The sequence below is a fragment of the Lonchura striata genome, chromosome 22, assembly GCF_050655825.1.
Source record: "Lonchura striata isolate lonStrDom1 chromosome 22, ASM5065582v1, whole genome shotgun sequence".
Classification (NCBI taxonomy): domain Eukaryota; kingdom Metazoa; phylum Chordata; class Aves; order Passeriformes; family Estrildidae; genus Lonchura; species Lonchura striata.
In genome coordinates, this window is record NC_140724.1 from 2,999,011 (window position 1) to 3,016,446 (window position 17,436).

At 49.2% G+C, this 17,436-nt stretch overlaps 1 protein-coding gene across 3 annotated transcripts in view; it reads left to right on the forward strand.

The window, feature by feature from the left end:
* Window positions 1-17,436, forward strand: part of XPO7 (exportin 7) — an 81,134-nt gene that overhangs the window by 31,277 nt on the left and 32,421 nt on the right. For all 3 annotated transcript variants that reach the window (XM_085559156.1, XM_085559157.1, XM_085559158.1), the window contains exons 11-16: window positions 3,343-3,515; window positions 6,320-6,513; window positions 9,193-9,298; window positions 11,747-11,882; window positions 14,788-14,861; window positions 17,160-17,240. In XM_085559156.1, coding sequence (XP_085415282.1) covers window positions 3,343-3,515; window positions 6,320-6,513; window positions 9,193-9,298; window positions 11,747-11,882; window positions 14,788-14,861; window positions 17,160-17,240 — 764 coding nt within the window. The remainder of the gene's footprint in view (window positions 1-3,342; window positions 3,516-6,319; window positions 6,514-9,192; window positions 9,299-11,746; window positions 11,883-14,787; window positions 14,862-17,159; window positions 17,241-17,436) is intronic.

Genomic DNA, 17,436 nt, shown 5'->3' on the forward strand with positions numbered 1-17,436 from the left:
GTGAAATTATTCAATAGTAATTGAAGTAATAATTGAGTAATAACGTTTAGAGTGAGGATAATTACAAGACAATAAAAAGGAAAAGAATCAAGAATCCCCCTCGGAATTCCTGCAGGGAATCCACCTGGGTGGAAAACGACGGTCGCTGAGGTTTTAAAACTTTAAAAGTAATAAAATGGATATGAAAATAATAATACAATTAGATTTTTTTTATGGAAATAATTACACAATTCGAGTGATAAAGTTTAGAGTGAGGATAAAAGAATCCCCCTCGGAATTCCTGCATGGAATCCACCTGGGTGGAAAACGACGGTCGCTGAGGTTTTAAAACATTAAAAATAATAAAAAATATATGAAAATAATAATACAATTAGATTTTTTTATGAAAATAATTATACAATTCGAGTGATAAAGTTTAGAAAAAATCAAATGGTTATGAAAATAATTATACAATTAGATATTTTTATAGCAAGAAGAATACAATTAGAGTGATAAAGTTTAGAGTGAGGATAAAAGAATCCCCCTTGGGATTCCTCAATGGAATCCACCTGGGTGAAAAACGCCAGTTGCTTGGTTTTAAAAAGTTTAAAAGTTTAATGATAATGAAATGGTTATAGAAATAAGAATACAATTAAAGTTTAGAGTGAGGATAATTACAAGACAATAAAAAACAAAGAATCCCCCTCGGAATTCCTGCATGGAATCCACCTGGGTGAAAAACGCCAATCCCTCGATTTTTAAAATTTTAAAAGTTTAAAATTCAAAAAAAAGTTTGTTTTCCTTCTCTCCTCCCTGTGGAAGCACTGGGAATTTGCACCCACCAGTGTGCTCTGAAATTCTGAAATAATTTGGCAGCTAGGCCAGCGCAAGGTGCAGCAAGCTGAGCTTTAAACATTTCCAACCAAAATTCTTTGTGAAAAACTTAAACAAAACAACACAAATCCCAACTCCTGGCTTGTTTTCCTTCTCTTTTCTCTATGGCAGCACTGGGAATTTTCTCCCACCAGTGTGCTCTGAAATTCCTGTTTAATACAGCAACCTGGCCAGTGGAAGGTGCAGGTAGCTGAGCTTTAAGCACCTTCCCACCCAAATTTTTTGTGAAAAACTTAAACAAAATAACACAAATTTTTGTTTTCCTTCTCTTTTCCCCCCGACATTGTGCCCTGAAATTCCTGATTAATTTGACCACCTGGCCATTAAAGGCCGGTGGAAGGTGCAGTGAGCTGAGCATTAAAACCTTGCAGGACAAAATCTGAGGGAAAAACTCGAGTCAAACCACACAAATCCTAACTCCCTGTGTTATTTTCCTTCTCTTCTCCCTGTGGAAGCGTTGGGAATTTACTCCCTGCAGTGTGCTCTGAAATTCCTGCTTCATTTTGAAGCTAGGCTGGTGGAAGGAACTGAGCTTTAAGCACTTTCCAACTCTAATTCTGAGGGAAAAACTTAAACCAAACACCACAAATCATAACTCCCCGCTTTATTTTCCTTCTCTCCTCCCTGTGGAAGCACTGGGAATTTGCTCCCACCAGCGTGCCCTGAAATTTTTAAATAATTTGGCCACCAGGCCAATGGAAGGTGCACCAAGCTGGGATTTAAACCCTTCCAACCCAATTTCTAAGGGAAAAACTTAAATCAAACCACACAAATCCCAACTCCTGGTTTGTTTTCCTTCTCTTTTCCTTCTGGAAGCACTGGGAATTTGCTCCCAGCAGTGTGCCCTGAAATTCCTGATTAATTTGGCCACCAGGCCAATGGAAGGAACTGAGCTTTAAACCCTTCCAACCCATTTTCTGAGGAAAAACTTAAACCAAACCACACAAATCCCAACTCCTGGTTTGTTTTCCTTCTCTTTTCCTTCTGGAAGCACTGGGAATTTGCTCCCAGCAGTGTGCCCTGAAATTCCTGATTAATTTGGCCACTAGGCTATTAAAGGCCAGCAGAAGGTGCAGTGAGCTGAGCATTACATGCTTCCAGGACAAATTCTGAGGGAAAAACTTAAACCAAACCACACAAATCCCAACTCCTGGTTTATTTTCCTTCTCTTTTCCCCCCGCAGCACTGGGAATTTGCTCCCACCAGTGCACCCTGAAATTCCTGCTTCATTTGGCCACCAGGCCAATGCAAGGTGCATCACGATGGGATTTAATCCCTTCCAATCCGATTTCTCTGTTAAAAACTTAAACCAAACCACACGAATCATAACTCCTGGTTTATTTTCCTTCTTCTTTCCCCCCAGCAGCACTGGGTATTTACTCCCTACATTTTGCTCTGAAATTCCTGCTTCATTTGGCCACCAGTCCAATGGAAGGTGCATCACGATGGGATTTAAACCCTTCCAATCCGATTTCTCTGTGAAAAACTTAAACCAAACCACACAAATCCCAACTCCTGGCTTGTTTTCCTTCTCCTTTCCCCCTGCAGCACTGGGAATTTGCTCTTACCAGTGCACCCTGAAATTCCTGCTTCATTTGGCCACCAGGTCATTAAGGCAAGCAGGGGGTGCAGCAAGCTGGGCATTAATCACCTTCCAGGACAAAATCTGAGGGAAAAACTCGAGTCAAACCACACAAATCATAGCTCCCTGCTTTGTTTTCCTTCTCTTTTCCCTGTGGCCGCACTGGGAATTTACTCCCTACATTTTGCTCTGAAATTCCTGCTTCATTTGGCCACCAGGCCAATGGAAGGTGCATCAGGATGGGATTTAAACCCTTCCAGTCCGATTTCTCTGTAAAAAACTTAAACCAAACCACACAAATCATAACTCTTGGCTTGTTTTCCTTCTTCTTTCCCCATGGCAGCACTGGGAATTTTCTCCCACCAGTGCACCCCAAAATTCCTGCTTCATTTGGCCACCAGTCCAATGGAAGGTGCATCACAATGAGATTTAAACCCTTCCAATCCAATTTCTCCGTGAAAAACTTAAACCAAACCACACAAATCCCAACTCCTGGCTTGTTTTCCTTCTCCTTTCCCCGTGGCAGCACTGGGAATTTGCTCTCACCAGTGTGCCCTGAAATTCCTGCTTCATTTGGCCACCAGGCCAATGGAAGGTGCATCACAATGGGATTTAAACCCTTCCAATCCGATTTCTCTGTGTAAAACTTAAGTCAAACCACACAAATCATAACTCCTGGTTTATTTTCCTTCTTTCCCCCCAGCAGCACTGGGTATTTACTCCCTACATTTTGCTCTGAAATTCCTGCTTCATTTGGCCACCAGGCCAATGGAAGGTGCATCACGATGGGATTTAAACCCTTCCAATCCAATTTCTCTGTGAAAAACTTAAACCAAACCACACAAATCATAACTCCTGGTTTATTTTCCTTCTCTTTCCCCCCGCAGCACTGGGAATTCGCCCCCAACAGCGTGCACTACCTGCTGAGCCTGTGGCAGCGCCTGGCCGCCTCGGTGCCCTACGTCAAGGCCACGGAGCCGCACATGCTGGAGACCTACACGCCCGAGGTGACCAAAGCCTACATCACCTCCCGCCTGGAGTCCGTGCACATCATCCTCAGGTCAGCATCCCCACCCCGGCGCCTCCGCAGCCTCCCCTGGGCATCCCAAACTCGGGGTGAGCAGAGGGGATCCCCCCGGAGAGGACACGGCCGGGGCGGCGAGCCTGCACGTGGGATTGAGGCTCTTTCCAAATTAAATTATAATTATCTGCTTGGGTTTCGTTCTCTTTTCGCTGTGGAAGCGTTGGGAATTTGCTCCCAGCAGTGTGCTCTGAAATTCCTGCTTAATTCGGCAACCTGGCTGGTGGAAGGAACTGAGGTTTAAGCACCTTCCCACCCAATTTCTGAGGGAAAAACTTAAACCAAACCACACAAATCATAACTCCGTGGTTTGATTTCCTTCTCTTTTACCTGTGGCAGCACTGGGAATTTACTCCTAACCTTGTGCTCTGAAATTCCTGATTAATTTGGCAACCTGGCTGGTGGAAGGAACTGAGGTTTAAGCACCTTCCCACCCAAATTTTGAGGGAAAAACTTAAACAACACAAATTGTAACTGATGGAAGGAACTGAGCTTTAAGCACCTTCCCACCCAAATTTTGAGGGAAAAACTTAAACAACACAAATTGTAACTGATGGAAGGAACTGAGGTTTAAGCACCTTCCCACCCAAATTTTGAGGGAAAAACTTAAACAACACAAATTGTAACTGATGGAAGGAACTGAGGTTTAAGCACCTTCCCACCCAAATTTTGAGGGAAAAACTTAAACAACACAAATTGTAACTCCTTGCTTTATATTCCTTCTCTTTTCCCTCTGGAAGCACTGGGAATTTACTTCCACCAGTGTGCTCTGAAATTCCTTAATTTCAGTTCCTTGAATTCCTAGTTAATTTGGCAAAAGAGGAATTAAAGGCAAGCAGAAGGTGCAGCGAGCTGAGCTTGAAACCCTTCCAGCCCAAATTCTGAGGGAAAAACTTAAACAACACAAATTGTTATTCCTTTGTTTTCCTTCTCTTTTCCCTCTGGCAGCACTGGGAATTTGCTCCCAAAATTGTGCTCTGAAATTCCTGCTTAATTTGGCCACCAGGCTGGTGGAAGGAACTGAGGTTTAAGCACCATCCCACCTAAATTCTTTGTGAAAAACTTAAAGCAAACCACACAAATCCTAACTCCCTGCTTTGTTTTCCTTCTCTTTTCCCTCTGGAAGCACTGGGAATTTGCTCCCAACGTTGTACTCTGAAATTCCTGGTTAATTTGGCCACCAGGCCACTAAAGGAAGCAGAAGGTGCAGCGTGCTGAGCATTAAATCCTTCCAGCCACGTTCTGAGGGAAAAACTTAAATCAAACAACACAGATTGTAACTTCTTGCAACTTAGGCAGTTATCCCACCCAAGCATTAATATAAAAATCATTGTTCTAATTCTCCTTTCTTTCTACTTCTTGTATAATTTTTCTGCTGACAAATATTATAGCTACTGCTTCACTCTAAATCACCATCCTGCTGCCTCCGAGGCCTTTTGCAACGTGCCCAAAATCCTCTGATTTTAGGGAATTCCACTTGTGGAGTTCCCTGCTCCATTTTCATGTGGGTTTGCCCAAAATCCTCTGATTTTAGGGAATCCCACATGGGGAGTTCCCTGCTCCATTTTCATGTGGGTTTTGCCCAAACCCTCTGATTTTAAGGAATCCCACATGGGGAGTTCCCTGCTCCATTTTCATGTGGGTTTTTCCCAAAATCCTTGTGATTTTAAGGAATCCTACAGGGAGTTCCCTGCTCCATTTTCCCCCTGGCTTTTGCCCAAAATCCTCTGATTTTAAGGAATCCCACAGAGAGTTCCCTGCTCCATTTCCCTGTGGGTTTTGCCCAAAATCCTCTATTTTTAAGGAATCCCACATGGGGAGTTCCCTGCTCCATTTCCCTGTGGGTTTTGCCCAAAATCCTGTGATTTTAGGGAATCCCACGTGGGGAGTTTCCTGCTCCATTTCCCTGTGGGTTTTGCCCAAAATCCTGTGATTTTAAGGAATCCCACAGGGAGTTCCCTGCTCCATTTCCCTGTGGGTTTTGCCCAAAATCCTCTATTTTTAAGGAATCCCACAGAGAGTTCCCTGCTCCATTTCCCTGTGGGTTTTGCCCAAAATCCTCTGATTTTAATGAATCCCACAGGGAGTTCCCTGCTCCATTTCCCCCGTGGGTTTTGCCCAAAATCCTCTGATTTTAAGGAATCCCACATGGGGAGTTCCCTGCTCCATTTTCATGTGGGTTTTTCTCAAAATCCTCTGATTTTAGGGAATCCCACAGAGAGTTCCCTGCTCCATTTTCATGTGGCTTTTTCCCAAACCCTCAGATTTTAAGGAATCCCACATGGGGAGTTCCCTGCTCCATTTCCCACATGGTTTTTCCCAAACCCTCAGATTTTAGGGAATCCCACATGGGGAGTTCCCTGCTCCATTTCCCCCGTGGGTTTTTCCCAAACCCTCAGATTTTAAGGAATCCCACATGGGGATTTCCCTGCTCCGTTTTCATGTGGCTTTTTCCCAAACCCTCAGATTTTAGGGAATCCCACATGGGGAGTTCCCTGCTCCATTTCCCACATGGTTTTGTCCCAAACCCACTGATTTTAAGGAATCCCACAGGGAGTTCCCTGCTCCATTTTCATGTGGCTTTTTCCCAAACCCTCAGATTTTAGGGAATCCCACCGGGAGTTCCCTGCTCCATTTCCCATGGTTTTTTCCCAAACCCTCAGATTTTAGGGAATCCCACATGGGGATTTCCCTGCTCCATTTCCCATGTTTTTTTCCCAAACCCTCAGATTTTAGGGAATCCCACCGGGAGTTCCCTGCTCCATTTCCCGTGGCTTTTGCAGGGATGGCCTGGAGGACCCTCTGGAGGACACGGGGCTGGTGCAGCAGCAGCTGGACCAGCTGTCCACCATCGGGCGCTGCGAGTACGAGAAGACGTGCGCGCTGCTGGTGCAGCTCTTCGACCAGGCCGCCCAGTCCTACCAGGAGCTGCTGCAGAGCGCCAGCGCCAGCCCCATGGACCTGGCGGTGCAGGAAGGTCAGCCGGGATCCCATCCCACCCCTGATCCCATCCCATGGATCCCATCCCCAATGCCATCCCATGGATCCCATCCCATCAGTGCCCCCAGCAGCCCCATGGACCTGGCGGTGCAGGAAGGTCAGCCGGGATCCCATCCCATGGATCCCATCCCTGATCCCATCCCATGGATCCCATCCCATCCCTGATCCCATCCCTGATCCCATCCCATGGATCCCAGTCCCATCCCATGGATCCCATCCCATCAGTGCCCCCAGCAGCCCCATGGACCTGGCGGTGCAGGAAGGTCAGCTGGGATCCCATCCCTGATCCCATCCCTGATCCCATCCCACCCCTGATCCCATCCCTGATCCCATCCCTGATCCCATCCCTGATCCCATCCCTGATCCCATCCCTGATCCCATCCCATCCCTGATCCCATCCCTGATCCCATCCCATCCCTGATCCCATCCCTGATCCCATCCCATGGATCCCATCCCCAATGCCATCCCATGGATCCCATCCCATCAGTGCCCCCAGCAGCCCCATGGACCTGGCGGTGCAGGAAGGTCAGCCGGGATCCCATCCCATGGATCCCATCCCATGGATCCCATCCCATGGATCCCATCCCTGATCCCATCCCATGGATCCCATCCCTGATCCCATCCCTGATCCCATCCCTGATCCCATCCCATGGATCCCATCCCATGGATCCCATCCCTGATCCCATCCCATGGATCCCATCCCTGATCCCATCCCTGATCCCATCCCATGGATCCCATCCCATGGATCCCATCCCATGGATCCCATCCCTGATCCCATCCCATGGATCCCATCCCATGGATCCCATCCCATCAGTGCCCCCAGCAGCCCCATGGACCTGGCGGTGCAGGAAGGTCAGCCGGGATCCCATCCCATGGATCCCATCCCATGGATCCCATCCCATGGATCCCATCCCATCCCCAATCCCATCCCATGGATCCCAGTCCCATGGATCCCATCCCATGGATCCCAGTCCCATGGATCCCATCCCATGGATCCCACTCTATGGATCCCATCCCTGATCCCATCCCATGGATCCCAGTCCCATGGATCCCATCCCATGGATCCCACTCCATTGATCCCATCCCTGATCCCATCCCATGGATCCCAGTCCCATGGATCCCATCCCATCCCCAGTCCCATCCCATGGATCCCAGTCCCATCCCATGGATCCCATCCCATGGATCCCACTCTATGGATCCCATCCCTGATCCCATCCCATGGATCCCAGTCCCATGGATCCCATCCCATGGATCCCAGTCCCATCCCATGGATCCCAGTCCCATGGATCCCATCCCATGGATCCCAGTCCCATGGAACCCATGCCATGAATTCCATTCTCACCCCATGGATCCCATCCCATCCCATGGATCCCACTCCATTGATCCCATCCCATGGATCCCATCCCATCCCCAATCCCATCCCATGGATCCCAGTCCCATCCCATGGATCCCAATCCCATGGATCCCAGTCCCATGGATCCCATCCCATGGATCCCAGTCCCATCCCATGGATCCCAGTCCCATGGATCCCATCCCATGGATCCCAGTCCCATGGAACCCATGCCATGAATTCCATCCCATCCCATGGATCCCAAATCCCATAGATCCCATCACTTGGATCCCATCCCATCCCATGGATCCCATTCCATCCCATGGATATTTTGGAAGAAAACTGATTTATTTTTGGGGAAGAAATGGGATTTTTTGAGGGGGGGAAAAGAACAGATTTCTTTTGGGGGAAAAAATGAATTTCTATTGGGGAAAAAACCAGATTTATTTTGGGGAAAAACGGATTTTTGGGGGGAAAAAAAAGCGGATTTCTTTGGGGATTTCTTCTGTCACCCACCGGGTGCCAGGCGCGGTGCCACCCTGACCGTGTCCCGTGTCCTGTGTTCCGTGTTCCCATGTCCCGTGTCCGTGTCCTGTGTCCCGTGTCCCTGTCTCGTGTCCCATGTCCCGTGTCCCATGTTCCCGTGTCCCGTGTCCGTGTCCATGTCCCGTGTCCCGTGTCCCTCTGTCCTGTGTCCCTGTCCCGTGTCCCGTGTCCCATGTTCCCGTGTCCCGTGTCCGTGTCCCATGTTCCCATGTCCCGTGTCCCGTGTCCCATGTTCCCATGTTCCCCTGTCCTGTGTCCGTGTCCATGTCCGTGTCCGTGTCCCATGTTCCCATGTTCCCATGTCCCGTGTCCCATGTTCCCCTGTCCCGTGTCCCATGTTCCCATGTTCCCGTGTCCGTGTCCGTGTCCGTGTCCGTGTCCCATGTTCCCATGTTCCCATGTTCCCGTGTCCGTGTCCGTGTCCCATGTTCCCGTGTCCATGTCCCATGTTCCCGTGTCCGTGTCCGTGTCCCATGTTCCCATGTTCCCATGTCCGTGTCCGTGTCCCATGTTCCCATGTTCCCGTGTCCCATGTTCCCGTGTCCCATGTTCCCGTGTCCGTGTCCGTGTCCGTGTCCCATGTTCCCATGTTCCCATGTCCCGTGTCCGTGTCCCATGTTCCCATGTTCCCGTGTCCCGTGTCCGTGTCCCATGTTCCCGTGTCCCATGTTCCCATGTTCCCGTGTCCGTGTCCCATGTTCCCATGTTCCCGTGTCCCATGTTCCCGTGTCCCATGTTCCCGTGTCCCATGTTCCCATGTTCCCGTGTCCGTGTCCCCAGGGCGGCTGACGTGGCTGGTTTACATCATCGGCGCCGTCATCGGCGGCCGCGTCTCCTTCGCCAGCACGGACGAGCAGGACGCCATGGACGGGGAGCTGGTCTGCAGGTGCGGGATCCCTCGGAATGCCGGGAATTCCAGCGGGAATGCCGGGAATTCCAGCGGGAATGCCGGGAATTCCAGCGGGAATGCCGGAATTCCAGCGGGAATGCCGGGAAATCCAGCGGGAATGCCGGGAATTCCAGCGGGAATGCTGGGAATTCCAGCGGGAATGCCGGGAAATCCAGCGGGAATGCCGGGAATTCCTGCGGGAATGCCGGGAATTCCAGCGGGAATGCCGGGAATTCCTGCGGGAATGCCGGGAATTCCAGCGGGAATGCCGGGGAAATCCACCGGGAATGACGGGGAAATCCCAGCGGGAATTTTGGGGAAATCCAGCGGGAATGCCGGGAATTCCAGCGGGAATGCCGGGAAATCCACCGGGAATGCCAGGAATTCCAGCGGGAATGCCGGGAAATCCAGCGGGAATGCCGGGAATTCCAGCGGGAATGCCGGGAAATCCAGCGGGAATGCCGGGGAAATCCAGCGGGAATGCCGGGAATTCCACCGGGAATGCCGGGAATTCCAGCGGGAATGCCGGGAATTCCAGCGGGAATGCTGGGGAAATCCAGCGGGAATGCCGGGAAATCCAGCGGGAATGCCAGGAATTCCACCCGGAATGCCGGGAATTCCACCGGGAATGCAGGGGAAATCCCACTGGGAATGCCGGGAAATCCAATGGGAATGCCGGGAAATCCACCGGGAATGCCGGGAAATCCATTTGGGAATGCCGGGGAAATCCACCCGGGAATTCCAGGGAAATCCAGTGGGAATTCCAGGGAAATCCAGTGGGAATTCCAGGGAAATCCACCTGGGAATGCCAGGGAAATCCATTTGGGAATGCCGGGGAAATCCAGCGGGAATGCTGGGAGAATCCTGAGTGAATTCCTTTTTCTTCTTTATCCCTTTGCCCCCTTCCCCCTTCCTTTCTTCCTCTCTCCTCTTTCTTTTCCCCATTTCTTTTCCCCTTCCTCTCCCTTTTGCACCTTTTCCCCTTTTCCCCTTTTCTTTCCCCTTTTTCCGTTTCCCATCCCCTTTTCCCATCCCCTTTTCCCATCCCCTTTTCCCGTTCCCTTTTCCCCTTTTCCCGTTTCCTTTCCCCCTTTCCTTTCCCCTTTTTCCCCTTTCCTTTCCCTTTCCCCCCCTTTTCTGTCCCCCTTTTTCCCATTTCCTATCCCCCTTTTTCCCCTTTTCTTTCCCCTTTTTCCCCTTTCCTTTCCCCTTTTCCCATTTCCCTTTTCCTGTTTCCTTTCCCCTTTTCCCATTTCCTTTCTCCTTTTTCCCGTTTCCTTTCCCCCTTTTCCTGTTCCCTTTTCCCTTCCCCACTCTCTTTTTCCCATTTTCTAATCCCCTTTCCCCTTTTTCCCATCCCCTTTCCCCTTACCCCATTCCTGTTTCCCCTTTCCCCTTTTCCTGTTTTTCCCTGTTCCCGTTTCCCCTTTTCCCTCATTTCCCTTTTTCCTTTCCCCTTTCCCCATTCCTGTTTTCCCCCCATTCCTGTTTTCCCCTTTTCCCTTTTCCCGTTTCCCATCCCCTTTCCCCATTCCTGTTTCCCCATTCCCCATTCCCCATTCCCGTGTTTCCCGTGTTTTTCCCTTGTTTTTCCCGTGTTTTTCCCGTGTTTCCCGTGTTTTTCCCGTGTTTTCCCGTGTTTCCCCGTGTTTCCCGTGTTTTTCCCGTGTTTCCCCGTGTTTTCCCGTGTTTTCCCGTGTTTTCCGTGTGTTCCCGTGTGTTCCCCGTGTGTTCCCCATGTTTCCCCGTGTTTCCCGTGTTTTCCCCGTGTTTCCCGTGTTTCCCATGTTTTTCCCGTGTTTCCCCGTGTTTCCCCGTGTTTCCCATGTTTTTCCCGTGTTCCCCATGTTTCCCCGTGTGTTCCCCATGTTTTTCCCATGTTTTTCCCGTGTTTCCCCGTGTTTCCCCGTGTTTCCCATGTTTTTCCCGTGTTCCCCATGTTTCCCCGTGTGTTCCCCGTGTTTTCCCCGTGTTTTTCCCGTGTTTCCCCGTGTTTCCCGTGTGTTCCCCGTGTTTTCCCATGTTTTTCCCATGTTTTCCCCGTGTTTTCCCCGTGTGTTCCCGTGTTTCCCTGTGTTTCCTGTGTTTCCCCGTGTGTTTCCCGTGTTTCCCGTGTTTCCCCGTGTTTCCCGTGTGTTTCCCGTGTTTCCCCGTGTTTTTCCCCGTGTTTCCCCGTGTTTCCCCGTGTGTTTCCCATGTGTTCCCCGTGTGTTTCCCATGTTTCCCCGTGTTTCCCGTGTGTTTCCCATGTTTTTCCCGTGTGTTTCCCATGTTTCCCCATGTTTTCCCCGTGTGTTTCCCATGTTTCCCCATGTTTTCCCCATGTTTTCCCCGTGTGTTCCCCGTGTTTCCCTGTGTGTTCCCCGTGTTCCCCATGTTTCCCCGTGTTTCCCCATGTTTCCCCATGTGTTCCCCGTGTTTTCCCCGTGTGTTCCCGTGCTGCAGGGTGCTGCAGCTGATGAACCTGACGGACTCGCGGCTGGCGCAGGCGGGCAGCGAGAAGCTGGAGCTGGCCGTGCTCAGCTTCTTCGAGCAGTTCCGCAAGATCTACATCGGGGACCAGGTCCAGAAATCCTCCAAGGTGCGCAGCCGGGAATCCCGAATCCCGCCTGTCCAGGGAATTCCCGGAATCCTGGATTGCCCGGGAATTCCCAAATCCCGCCTGTCCAGGGAATTCCCGAAATCCTGGATTGCCCCGGGATTCATCCCGCCTGTCCAGGGAATTCCCGGAATCCTGGATTGCCCCGGGGTTCCCAAATCCTGGATTGCCCCGGGAATTCCCAAATCCTGGATTGCCCCGGGATTCATCCCGCCTGTCCGGGGATTCCCGGAATCCTGGATTGCCCGGGAATTCCCAAATCCCGCCTGTCCAGGGAATTCCCGAAATCCTGGATTGCCCCGGGATTCATCCCGCCTGCCCGGGGATTCCCGAAATCCTGGATTGCCCCAGGATTCATCCCGCCTGTCCAGGGAATTCCCGGAATCCTGGATTGCCCGGGAATTCCCAAATCCCGCCTGTCCAGGGAATTCCCGGAATCCTGGATTGCCCCAGGATTCCCAAAATCCTGCCTGTCCAGGGAATTCCCGGAATCCTGGATTGCCCCGGGATTCCCAAAATCCTGCCTGTCCAGGGAATTCCCAAATCCCACCTGTCCAGGGAATTCCCAAATCCTGGATTGCCCCGGGATTCATCCCGCCTGCCCGGGGATTCCCGAAATCCTGGATTGCCCCGGGATTCATCCCGCCTGCCCCAGGGATTCCCGAAATCCTGGATTGCCCCGGGGTTCCCCCAGGGATTCCCGAAATCCTGCCTGCCCGGGAATTCCCAAAATCCTGCCCTGCCCGGGGATTCCCAAATCCTGGATTGCCCGGGGATTCCCAAATCCTGGATTGCCCGGGGATTCCCCAGTCCTGGATTGCCCCGGGAATTCCCAAATCCTGGATTGCCCCGGGGATTCCCCAGTCCTGCCCTGCCCCAGGGATTCCCAAAATCCTGCCTGCCCAGGGATTCCCAAAATCCTGGATTGCCCGGGGATTCCCCAGTCCTGGATTGCCCCGGGGATTCCCGAAATCCTGGATTGCCCGGGGATTCCAAAAATCCTGCCTGCCCGGGGATTCCCCCAGGGATTCCCAACATCCTGCCCTGCCCAGGGATTCCCCAATCCTGGATTCCCCCAGGGATTCCCGAAATCCTGCCCTGCCCGGGAATTCCCAAAATCCTGGATTGCCCCGGGGATTCCCAAATCCTGGATTGCCCTGGGGATTCCAAAATCCTGCCCTGCCCTGGGATTCCCGAAATCCTGCCCTGCCCGGGGATTCCTGAAATCCCACCTTGCCCAGGGATTCCCAAAATCCCGCCTGCCTGGGAATTCCCAAAATCCTGCCTTGCCCGGGGATTCCCACATCCCGCCTTTCCTTCCTCCAAGGTAGGGATTTCAGATATCCCGGAATTCCCGGGAATTCCCCAATCCCACCTTTCCTTCCTCCAAGGTAGGGATCCCAAATCCCGGAATTCCCAAATCCCGGAATTCCCGGGAATTCCCAGATCCCACCTGCCCTGGGAGATCCCAAAATCCTGGATTTCCCGGGAATTCCCAAATCCCACCTGCCCTTCCTCCAAGGTAGGGATCCCAAATCCCAGAATTCCTGGGAATTCCCAAATCCCAGAATTCCTGGGAATTCCCAAATCCCGCCTGCCCAGGGAATTCCCAATCTCAGCAGGAAAAAAACATGAAAAAAATCAAGAAAATCTGGGGGGAAATCATGGACAATCAGGGAAAATCTGGAAAATCAGGAAAAATCAGGAAAAACTGAAAAAATCAGGAAAAATTCAGGGGGAAATGAGAAAAAACAGGAAATATCAAGGAAAAAAAAAAAAAACAGGAAAAATAAGGAAATATCAGGAAAATATCAGGAAAATCGGGAAAAATCATGAAAAATCAGGGAAAAAGCAGGAGGAAAATCCGGGAAAAAATCTGGGAAAATCAGGAGGGAAATGTTGAACAATTGGGAAAAAACATAGAAAAATCAGGAGATGTCAGGGAAAACAGGAAAAAAATCAGGAAAAACGGGGAAAAAGTCAGAAAGAAAAATCAGGGAAAAATCAGGAAAAATGGGAAAAAATCATGGAAAAAAACGGGGAAATCAGGAGAAAATCAGGAAAAAAATCAGGGAAAAAAATCAGGGAAAATCAGGAGAAAATTGGGGAAAATGAGAAAAAATCAGGAAAAAATCAGAAAAATTGTGAAAAATCAGGGAAATTGGGGGAAAATCAGGGGAAAATCAGAATAAAATCACAAAAACCAGGAAAAAAAACAGGAAAAAATCAGGGAAATCAGAAACAAATCAGAAAAATTGGGAAAAAATCAGGAAAAAAACTTGGAAAAATATCAGGAAAAATCACCAAAAAACCACAAAAAAATCAGGAAAAAAATCTTGGAAAAATCAGGAAAATATCAGTTAAAAACCAGGAAAATCTCGGAAAAATATCAGGAAAAATCACCAAAAAACCACCAAAAAATCAGGAAAAAATCTTGGAAAAATCAGGAAGATATCAGTTAAAAACCAGGAAAAATCTCGGAAAAATATCAGGAAAAATCACCAAAAAACCACCAAAAAATCAGGAAAAAAATCTTGGAAAAGTCAGGAAAATATCAGTTAAAAACCAGGAAAATCTCGGAAAAATATCAGGAAAAATCAGGAGGAAAAAAAAAAAAAAATTGAGGAAGAATCTGGGAAAAATCAGAAAAATATCAGGAAGAATCAGGATAAAACAGGAAAAAATCTGGGAAAAAATCAGAAAAATATCAGTTAAAAATCGGAAAAATCAGGGAAAAAATCAGGAAAAATCAGAAAAAGATCAGGAAAAGCTCAGGAAGAATCGGGATTCCTATGGATCGAGGGAACGCCGGGGGAGCAGGGAATTTTTGGGATGCTTCCCGCTTTTCCTGGCACTGTGGGAAGATTTTTCCGGGATTTTTTGGCAGCTCTACCGGCGGCTCTCGGAGGTGCTGGGGCTGAACGACGAGACCATGGTGCTGAGCGTCTTCATCGGGAAGATGTGAGTGCGCCCGGAATTCCGGGAATTCCGGGAATTCGCGCCGGGAAAAGGCCCCGAAATCCGGGAATTCCCCCGGCGCCCGGGAGGGTTTTCCAAAGGGCCCAAAAATGGCAAAAATTGCAGGAAAATTCCAGGGATTTCAACAAAAGTCCGCAGAAATTCCACTGAAATTCCACTGAAATTCCGCAAAAATTCCACAGAAATTCCACAGAAATTCCGCAAAAATTTCACAGAAATTCCACAGAAATTCCACAGAAATTCCAGAGAAATTCCGCAAAAATTTCACAGAAATTCCAGAGAAATTCCACTGAAATTCCGCAAAAATTCCACTGAAATTCCGCAAAAATTCCACTGAAATTCCACAGAAATTCCAGAGAAATTCCACTGAAATTCCAGGTGTTGTCAATCCCAGAGAATTCCAGGTGTGACCAATTCCGGGAATTCCCAGAAATTTCGCCAGGAAAAATGCCCCAAAAACTGGGAATTTCCCCGGCTCCCGGGAGGGTTTTCCAAAGGGCCCGAAAATGGCAAAAATTGCTGGAAAATTCCAGGGATTTCAACAAAATTCCACTGGAATTCCAGAGAAATTCCAGGTGATTTCAATCCCACAGAATTCCAGGGGCCTGGAATTCCAGAGAATCCCAAATTCAGCCAATCCCAGAGAATTCCAGCTGCCCCTGATACACCCACCACAATTCCCAGAAAAACACTGGAAAAAATCCCAGAAAATTGGGGGAAATCTCTGAAAATTGGGGGAAAACCTGGGAAAATCCCAGAAGAAATTGGGGTAAATCCTAAAAAACTGGGGAAAATCTTGGATAATTGGGGAAAAACTTGGGAAAATCCCGGGAAATTGGGGAAAATCCCGGGAAATTGGGGAAAATCCCAGAAAACTGGGAAAAATCCTGGAAAAACCGGGGGAAATCCTGGAAAACTGGTAAAGTCCTGGAAAATTGGGGGAAATCCCAGAAAATCCCGGAAAACTGGGGAAAATTCCAGACAATTGGGGAAAAAATTGGAGAAAATCCCGGAAAACTGGGAAAAAACCTGGGAAAATTGGGGAAAATCTGGGAAAACTGGGGAAAATCCCAGAAACTTGGGGAAAATCCCAGAAAACTGGGAAAAACCTGGGGAAAATCCTGGAAAATTGGGGAAAAACTGGGGGGAATCCGGGAAAATGGGGAAAATACTGGAAAATTGGGGAAAAAACTGGAAAAATCCCAGAAAATTCGGGAAAAAATCGGGGAAAATCCCAGAAAACTGGGGAAAATCCTGGAAAATTGGGGAAAATCCCAGAAAACTGGGGAAATCCTGGAAAATTGGGGAAAATCCCAGAAAACTGGGGAAATCCTGGAAAATTGGGGGAAATCCCAGAAAACTGGGGAAAATCCTGGAAAATTGGGGGAAATCCCAGAAAATTGGGGAAAAACCTGGGAAAATTGGGGAAAAAACTGGGGGAAATCCTGGAAAAAATTGGGGGAAATCCCGTAAAACCTGGGGAAATCCCAGAAAATTGGGGAAAAACCTGGGAAAATTGGGGGAAATCCCGGAAAAAATTGGGAAAATCGCGTAAAACCTGGGAAAATCCCAGAAAATTGGGGGAAATCCCGGAAAAAATTGGGGGAAAACCTGGGAAAATCCCAGAAAATTGGGGAAAAACCTGGGAAAATTGGGGGAAATCCCAGAAAAAATTGGGGGAAATCCCGGAAAACCTGGGAAAATCCCCGAGAATTGGGGAAAAACCTGGGAAAATTGGGGAAATCCCAGAAAATTGGGGAAAAACCTGGGAAAATCTCAGAAAATTGGGGAAAAACCTGGGAAAATTGGGGGAAATCCCGGAAAAAATTGGGGGAAATCCCGTAAAACCTGGGAAAATCCCAGAAAATTGGGGAAAAACCTGGGAAAACTGGGGGAAATCCCAGAAAAAATTGGGGAAAATCCTGGAAAACCTGGGAAAATCTCTGGTAATTGGGGAAAAACCTGGGAAAATTGGGGGAAATCCCAGAAAAAATTGGGGGAAATCCCGTAAAACCTGGGAAAATCCCCAAAAATTGGGGAAAAATCTGGGTAAACCTGGGAAAATCCCCGAAAATTGGGGAAAAACCTGGGAAAATTGGGGGAAATCCTGGAAAAAATTGGGGAAAATCCCGTAAAACCTGGGAAAATCCCAGAAAATTGGGGAAAAACCTGGGAAAATTGGGGGAAATTCCGGAAAAAATTGGGGGAAATCCCGTAAAACCTGGGAAATCCCGGAGCAGCGCGGGAAATGCGGGAATTCCGTGATCCGTGTTCCCGCAGCATCACCAACCTGAAGTACTGGGGCCGCTGCGAGCCCATCACGTCCCGGACGCTGCAGCTGCTCAACGACCTCTCCATCGGATATCCTTGGAAAAGCGGGAATGCCGTGGGATGGCGGGAATTCCGTGGGATGGCGGGAATTCCACGGGATGGCGGGAATTCCGTGGGACGGCGGGAATTCCATGGGATGGCGGGAATTCCATGGGATGGCGGGAATGCCGTGGGATGGCGGGAATTCCGTGGGACGGCGGGAATTCCGTGGGATGGCGGGAATTCC